Source organism: Leptopilina boulardi, unplaced genomic scaffold, assembly GCF_019393585.1.
Source record: "Leptopilina boulardi isolate dan_hultmark-lab unplaced genomic scaffold, ZJU_Lbou_2.1 LbouV2_386, whole genome shotgun sequence".
Taxonomy (NCBI): Eukaryota; Metazoa; Arthropoda; class Insecta; order Hymenoptera; family Figitidae; genus Leptopilina; species Leptopilina boulardi.
Window position 1 is genome coordinate 2,037,977 of NW_026137958.1, and position 8,627 is coordinate 2,046,603.

Below are 8,627 nucleotides of genomic sequence, written 5' to 3' on the forward strand. Positions count from 1 at the left end.
TAAGGTACATCTGCTTTTTATGAAGCAATTTATTAATTATTTAAAAAATAAAAATGATAAACAAAATTTAAAATTATAGATACTAATTTTTCTATAATTTTTTTTTTCTCGTAGAATTAGATTTTCTTTTATCAAGAAAATTATTTAACCACAGTTTTACTTTACAAAATGCTCAATTTTTTAAATAATATTAAGGTATAAATTTTAAGTTGTTTTTTTTCTGCAAATAAGTTTACAAATTGTAGATGAAAAAGAAATGAAAATTAATTTTCAAAAAAACTTTTAAAATTGTAGGATAAATATAACTATACTATAGTTATATAGTGACTGTTAAAGATAAATTGTAATTCATTACTTTATAGTAGAGAAAAACTTTTAAACTAATTATTAATGAATTTAATCATTATTTTTAAACAAATTGAATAATTATTTAAATAATTTATTTATTCAATAATTAATTGTTTTAATAATTAAATAATTTAATTATTAATTGATTTAATAATTAATTAATTCAATTATTGATTTAATAATTGAATTAATTATTTTTTAATAAAGATCTAAATGCATGAAGCAAATAAAACTTTCCTAGAAATCAAAAGTTATTTAAGGCATATTTTTCGTTGATAAGAGCACAATAATGCAGGTACTGTAAATTGTTTAAATTTACTTAATAGTTAAATAAGATACGATATATGGACGTATCAATAAATATTACAAAATATTAAAACACTGCTTGATACCGAGTCTTTGGCTCCCAGTAATTATTATGAAAGGCACTGGTTTATTATTTTTTTTTTTTATTTTCCTTTTTTTAAATTACTTTAAAATCCGATCAACATCAATGAGAACGTTAAAAAAATAGTTGTCTAACATATATTAAGGCCACCGTTTTACTTCGTCAATTTAACGAATAACAAAAGTTTGTTCTTTTCAAAAAAAATATTAGATCTGTATGATTCATTTCTTAAGGTATTAATATAATAATAATAATAATAATAATAATAAAAATAGTAATATAATCATTAGTAAACTAAATTTCCATTTATCTCAAAGCGTACATTTGTGGTTTCCTTTGATTAGGTTGGTAATTATTTTTTTGTACTGGACTCACCCTTCGTGGTTTTTCATTTCCGGAAATTTGATTTACAATCTCACTTGAATTTTGAATATTTGAATTATTTTGTTGTAACGAAGTAGAAGAAGAAGTCGCTTCATTTTTCTTGCGAAATTTCGTTGAATATTTATAAAAATCAGACATTTCAAATGGTTTGGTAACTTCACGATATGGCTGATATTTACCCTGTTGAACAATTGTGTGATTCGTTGGGGAATTAAATGCTAACATTGGATCATTTCCATTTTCAATTAAAGATGATGGTTTTGATTCTGCGGGTATTTCGAGGACTTTTGGTCGCTCGTGATAATGATAATGATGATTTTGTGCAACTGGAAAGCATTGTGATTGTTCATCGTGTGGCAATTCTCTAGGTCGACGTGGTTCAATCTCGCGAATATCGGAAGATATTGTTGATTGTTGCTGTTGTTGTTGTTGTGGCGGTGGTAATGGTGGCGGAGGAGGTGGTGGTGGAGGATGATGATGATTATTTTGTGATGGTCGACGAACGAGATTTGGTACAAATGATCCTACCGATAATGATGATGCGGAAATTGGAATTGTATTTGGACTACAACGTGAATCAAGTGATGTTTCGTACCATTCTTTTTCTTTTCCCTTTCGACTAATATTATCAGTTTGATCTCTCTCATTTAATTCGTGACCTGCATGCCATGTTTCCACGCTGCCTAACGATTGTGTGCGAAGTAAAATTCTACTCGATGGCGTATGTTCCGATGAATTGATTGGAATCTAAATCATTAATTTATTTTTTAATTATGCGTTTAGTTATTATTCGTTTCGATGAAATTGAAATTTTCATTTACATACAAATAGAATTGATTATAGAAATTGGAAAATAGAAAAAGATAAAAAGAAAATTATTTTACCTGTGATGAATGTTGACGCGGTAGAATTTGAATATTCTTCGATCCCGACGCAACAGTATTATAGCGTGATTGTATTTCTGGATTTGGATAATAGTGAGAATTTGTCTGCTTTCTTCGATCGAGACTACCAAAACGATCGGCATTTTGTTCATCGGGACAAAAAACAATGTCATCATCGAGTCTCATCCAATGGCCAGGTTGAAGATAGGAATCAATATTTGGTTGTAAAGCCGAATGATGTTTTCTTTCAATACCACTAATGTGATCTCTTTCACGATGACGATGACGTAAAGTTGCCTTTCCATACGATTGATAGTCTATTGATTGCTCATATCTTGATGTAGGTGAATATTCACTCTCGTAATATTGAGTTTGATACATACGTCGTTGTGTGTCATTATTGTCTAAATGTCTTAATATTGATTTCTCCGAATACGATGATGGACTGTGCATTTCGAGTTTTTGCATTTGCATTTGTCGATATTGTCGTTCTTCCTCGGTAAATGTATTTGGAACGGGACGATACGATCTTTGCTCAACATCTTGATAAAAATTCTGTCTCAATGGACTGGTACTTTGTGCCCCTTGCGAATAAGTACGATTACGATATTGATCAGGTAGTATATACAAATTATTATTCACATTTACATCGTGATCGAGGAATTTAGTACTGTTACTTCGTCTCACGTCCACGGGACTACCAGCAATATAATTACTACGATTTTGATTTGAATTACTCGATCCGGCTTGCATAAATTGATGACCTGCATCTAAATCTTGAAATTCACGTGAATAAACATTGTAATTGTGTTCTGGACCCAAGGGACTTAGACTTATTCCACCTTGATCTTGTAAACTTCCTCTTGTCTCGTGTTTTTTTTCCCGTCCTTTAGAATTAAAATTATAAGTTAGGTTTAAAAAAAAATTACTTATTTTAAAAAAGAAAAATCATACCTAAATTGTCGAGAGGAGGTCGAGGTTTCTTTGTCCGATGTTTAGAATTATGAGAAAGTGATTGTAAATTTTGAAAAGGCTGATGAATACCCTGATTATGACGCGTTGAAGAACCATGACTTTGTCTGATAAAATTGAGACAAGCATCAATTTCTTGAAGTCTCTGTTTACTTTGTTGATAAATCAATCGATGTTTTCTTCGTACAGCTTTATTTTCTGTCGTATCATTTATTATCGCCAATGCAGCTTCTTGTTTTCCAATTTGTACTTGACGATCCAATTCCAAATCGGATTCCTCCTGAAAATAAGAGTCAAATCATAAATAAACAGAAAAAATCTAATAAATAAAAAAAATATGTAACGAATTATTATTTTTACTCACGGCTTCATTTGTTTTTAGTTTATTAATCATATTCTGAGGATAAGTGTACGATGTTCCAACACGTTTGCGGAATGTTGGAGGGCTTTCTCCTGGCTCAAGGGGAATTTCCGGTGGCAGAACACCTGTCAATTCTGCTTCCTCAATGCATAGGGTTTTCAACTCATTATTCTTTTGAGCGAGCTTGTCTTGAAGAGCCTCTCGACGTTGACGAAGCCATTGCAATTTACTTGAAAATGACTCGTCTGTCGATGGCCCTGACATGCCCTCGGTTCCTGCCATCACTATATTAATAAGAATAAATAAAAAAAATCATTTTACCCAATTAAATTACATAAAATAAACAAATACATATATTTTTTCTAAAACTTCTTTGTAAAACGATCAAAATTCTAAATACTTAATTACAATTTTAAAATCATGATATAATTTTCAAAAATAATGTAACAATAGCAAAAGGATAACAAAAGCTTGTAAATAAGTTTTTCTCATTCTTAATTCAATCTTTAAAAAATTCTATTATTCAAAAAAATATTAAAATTGCTTACCCATATTCTTAGCCAACTTTGTGACAGTTTTCAAATTTGTACTGGTAGTATTAAATAAACATTAAATATATATAAACAATGTAATTCTTTATATTCTTTTTTATTATAACATTGTTGCAGCAAAGTACGTTTTCCTTTTTTCCTTCATTACTCCTGTATTTTTCACTAAGGTTTTATAAAACACAGGTTGTACACATTTTTATCAATTTCACTGGATAAAAAAAAAATTTATAAAATAGAAAAAATAATTTATAAAAATATATATTTGCAAAAAATATCGAAAAACATCAAAGGGCGTTAAGGTTACTTTGTTTCAACTGCTTGCAAAGAATAACACCACATTAAAAATTGAAGTTCAGCAAAATAAATGAAAATCTATGTTTAATTAAATAAAAATAACAAACAAAGAGATCATCATCTAATCGTCAAATTAAAGAAATATAAAAAAAAAATAAAATAATCAAATTCACTCCACCTTTTTATGACGCGTCCCTGATAGAGGTTAGGTAACTTATTACATATGTTCGTGAAGTTAGTTGACAAACACAATAAAAAATGAATTTTTTTTTGTGCATAATTGTCATTTTTCTTTGTTGATGTATTTATATTGTTTATAATTGCACCTTTAATTTAAAAATTTTCTCTTTGTTATCTTGTATAAATTTATTTAATTATGTTTGTTACTTAATTTTGTAAGGAAAAATAACAATTTTTTAAAATTAAAAAACATAATGTCACACTTCACGATGTGCAACAATTTATGCAATTGTTGCCAACACTAGCGCGGAATTTGAATATAAAATCCGATTTCTTTTATGTGTGCAAATTAAACAACTTTCTATCATATTAATTATAATAAACTTGTCAATCTTTGTCTTTTTTTTCCCAAAATATATGCCTAAAATTTTAATTTTCATTATAATTTTGTTTTTTAAATTATTACCAATAGTGCCAACTGTATTTCCAATCTAAGCCGCCATCTTTGATAGAAATCATAACCTAAAAGAGCAAAAAGACAAACGTCAAAGTGAATAATAAAGAATAGTGATTGATTTAATAAACACATTTGTATCATTAATTACTTTAAATGAAAACAAATAATATTTCAATATGGAGGACTCAATGGTAAAGTGTAATAAATATTGTTAAACCTTTTTTTTTTTCTTCGTATATTAATATCTGCAGGAATTTACGTCAGTTTTGATGTCCGAGATATATCTTATGTGTTATCAGGGTCCAGGTTCGTGACTGTTAAGTGAATAAGTGTTGATAAGTGACTACTAATTTAAACTCTTTATTGTAGTTATCATAGCGACCTAAAAATGAAGAAATCGTTTCGATACTTGGTGATTCAAGACATTTATAACGAACAAAATTTTAGATGAGTGATCCTCCTTGTCATCTGAATCATTGACAATAATTGTTACCAGTGACAAATAAGAATTGAATATAATGAGAGTGATGTTTTGCTAGCTTTAACACACTGCCAATTAACATGAAACCACATCGAGAAGAAATGGATGAGGAACATCCTGTCAGAGAGGCTAATAAGATTTGTGGGGTTTGTGGTGATCGAGCTCTCGGTTACAATTTTAATGCAGTCTCCTGCGAAAGTTGTAAGGCCTTTTTTAGACGAAACGCTCTTCGAAAGAAGGTTCGTATTTTATAAATTATTATTAATAAATTAAAAATTAAATTATAGAAAAGAAATTAATAATTATAGTCATTAATTATAATTTAATATTTTCAGGACTTTCGTTGTCCATTTACGGAAAATTGTAATATTTCTCCCGTAACACGTCGTTTTTGTCAAAAATGTAGACTCGACAAATGTTTCAACATTGGAATGCGAAAAGAATACATAATGTCAGAGGAGGATAAAGTTTTGAAACGTCAAAAAATCGAGCAAAATCGTGCAAAAAAACGGCCAAATCGCGACGGTTTGAAATTGACAAAAATGAAAAAAGAATCTGTCGATGAATTAAATTTCGATAATGATACATCTGCATCAATAGCATCAGTTATTTCAACAGCATCAACAGTTGCGGAAACATATTTTTGGGAATCTGACAGAAAATATACGGATCTCGATGCAAATCGACAATCAGTTATTGATAGTATGAGTCCCGTTCCCGCAGCAAGTGTTCCCAGTCCATTAAGTCCACCTGAAAATTTAGATAATATCGCTGGTTCAAAAACACTTGACATGTTAAAAGATTCATATAATTCACCACCAAGTTATCATGAACTTAGTCCTCGTGTTACAAATAATAACAATAATAATCAATCCATCAAGATAATTACACCAACACATATTATTGATAAAAAATCATCAATAGTTGAGCAAGCAACGACAAAAAATGAAAATACTCGAATAAATTTGGAACGTAAAAATATTGATAATTCATCAATTAAAGAAACATGTTCAAATTGTACTCCAATTTCATGTTCAAGCGATAATGGCACAAAAATTGGTCAAATGAAAAATTCAACAATTGCAATTAAAATATCACAAGATCCAGAATTAATTTCAAAAATTGTTAACAATCAACATTTATTAACAAAAATATTTATGAATCAAGAGGTTTTAATGAAAATTATCACCGATACAGAGACATTATCGAAACTTACTGAAAATCCAATAGTTTCGCAATTACTTCAGGAGAATGTTATTAATTCAGAAGATGAGAATAAGGGGACATTGGAGGAAGATGAAATAAGAGACGATTTGGAAATTCATAATTATTCTGATAATAATATGGAATCATCGCAAAATACACAAATTGAAAATCCAATTTTGACGAATTTAATTACAAATAATAGTCCAGATGAGGAGAAAATTCATATTGATGAATCAAATTCAAATGATTGTAATAAAATGTCGGATGATGTTACCAAAGATGTTTTACAAGAAGTTCAAAGGTAATAATTATTTTTGTTATTATTTCAAAGAGTTAAAGTATTATTTTTTGAAATTGTAAAATTTAAAAAAAAATAAAAAATTTTTTTTTTATATAGATTGCCAATAACACCAAATTCAATGGAATCTATTCTCTGCAAAGCAATAAATTTGGAATTTTCCGCATTTTCTTCACTCGGCGCAAATCTCAATAGTCGTGAATTAAACGATTCTGAAAGAGCGAAACTAAACGAATTAATTGTTGCCAGTAAAGCTCTTCACGCCCCTTTGGACGATGATATTTCAACTTACATTGGCGATGAATATTTGTTTCAAGTAATTAATTTCCTCATTTAGAAATTTTATCAAATTAGAACAATTTAAATAAAAAATATATTAATTAATAAAAATTGAACTTAAATTGAAATTTCAATTTTTTAATTTTTTTATCAGGGAATTGGAAGTCAATTTGATCCGGCATTGCTTGATGTGATAAATTTGACAGCAGTGGCAATAAGACGTTTAATAAAAATGTCGAAAAAAATAAGTGCATTCAAAAATATGTGCGAGGAAGATCAATTGGCATTATTAAAGGGTGGCTGTACCGAAATGATGATTTTAAGATCGGCCATTAATTACGATTCCGATAAGCATGTGTGGAAAATTCCTCACACACAGGAGAGAATGTCAAACATTAAAGTCGATGTTCTGAAGGAGGCAAAGGGAAATTTATTTGCCGAACATACCAAATTTTTTCACACCTTCGATCCTCAATGGAAGGACGAGAATGTCATTTTAATTCTCAGTGCCATTGCTCTTTTCACGCCCGAAAGACCAAAAGTCGTTCATTCCGATGTCGTCAAATTGGAACAAGTGAGATATTTTTTTTCAATAATAAATTTTTAGAAAAATGTTTTTTTTTTTAAATTAATGAACATTCTTATTTGTTTCAGAACTCGTATTATTATCTTTTGAGACGATATTTGGAAAGTATGTATCCAGGATGTGTGGCAAAATCGACATTTTTAAAATTAATACAAAAAATTTCCGAATTGCACAGATTGAATGACGAAGTTGTGGGTGTGTACTTGAATGTGAACCCGTCCAGTGTAGAACCCCTATTAATTGAAATATTTGATTTGAAACAATAATTGTAGCCATCAAGAGTTGCACCTTCAGATCCTAGTTGAATCGTTCCTTATATAAAAGTAAGTCAAACAACAATTTTATAGCATAAATTAATAATTGAATTTTCTATCGCTTTATTGTTGACAAAAAGAGAATTATTTTTAACTTATATAAAAATATTTATTTAAATTTTTGTTTTTGTTATTAAATTTTTATAGGAAAAGAGAACGGAATTTTATCGAAACAAATTTCGTTTTGATAGAAACCAAAAAAAAAAAAATTTATAAAATTTCTTTATAAATATTTGTTTAACTATTTAGTATAAATGTTAAAGATAAAAGCTTTGTCACTATGTTAAAAATGAAATTTTCAAATATTCTTGTTTATAGTATACCTTATAATTAAGTTTTCACATTTCACTATTGCAAAAAAAAATATTTAAGAAAACCATTTTTTTTATCACCATGAAAATCAGTATAACAGCGAATTATATTTGCATTGTTTCCTTGGTGAATGAGAGAATGAGTGAAAGAAACAAAAAATTTAAAAATTGTATTATAATGATTACCCACTGTAATCAAAAGTTGTGATATCGTATTATGAAATATATTTTTTTCAAAATATATTTTCAATGCCTTTTTAAATCTAAATTATTTATAGCATAAAATTATTCATTTTGATATTTTCACATTCTTTGTGTTTATTGCTTTTATTG

At 28.4% G+C, this 8,627-nt stretch overlaps 2 protein-coding genes across 4 annotated transcripts; one reads left to right on the forward strand and one right to left on the reverse strand.

The window, feature by feature from the left end:
* Positions 1–737: 737 nt before the first annotated feature.
* LOC127288419 (uncharacterized) lies at positions 738–4,507 on the reverse strand. Of its 2 annotated transcripts, XM_051315839.1 has the most exons (6): positions 4,361–4,507; positions 3,886–4,096; positions 3,341–3,621; positions 2,959–3,256; positions 2,005–2,891; positions 738–1,867 (listed from the first exon to the last, which is right to left on the reverse strand). In XM_051315839.1, the coding sequence occupies exons 2-6, from the start codon at positions 3,887–3,889 to the stop codon at positions 1,043–1,045; spliced, it is 2,295 nt and encodes a 764-aa protein (XP_051171796.1). In that variant the 5' UTR covers positions 3,890–4,096; positions 4,361–4,507; the 3' UTR covers positions 738–1,042. The 2 variants fall into 2 exon arrangements, with proteins under 2 accessions (XP_051171796.1, XP_051171795.1); XM_051315838.1 differs by having other exon boundaries at positions 3,886–4,415.
* Positions 4,508–4,845: 338 nt separating this feature from the next.
* Positions 4,846–8,537, forward strand: LOC127288420 (nuclear hormone receptor HR96). 2 transcript variants are annotated; one of them, XM_051315841.1, is made up of 6 exons: positions 4,846–5,125; positions 5,189–5,539; positions 5,636–6,807; positions 6,904–7,120; positions 7,238–7,657; positions 7,738–8,537. In XM_051315841.1, exons 2-6 carry the CDS (start codon positions 5,381–5,383, stop codon positions 7,933–7,935), a joined length of 2,166 nt encoding a protein of 721 aa, XP_051171798.1. In that variant the 5' UTR covers positions 4,846–5,125; positions 5,189–5,380; the 3' UTR covers positions 7,936–8,537. The 2 variants fall into 2 exon arrangements, with proteins under 2 accessions (XP_051171798.1, XP_051171797.1); XM_051315840.1 differs by having other exon boundaries at positions 4,846–5,539.
* Positions 8,538–8,627: the final 90 nt, after the last annotated feature.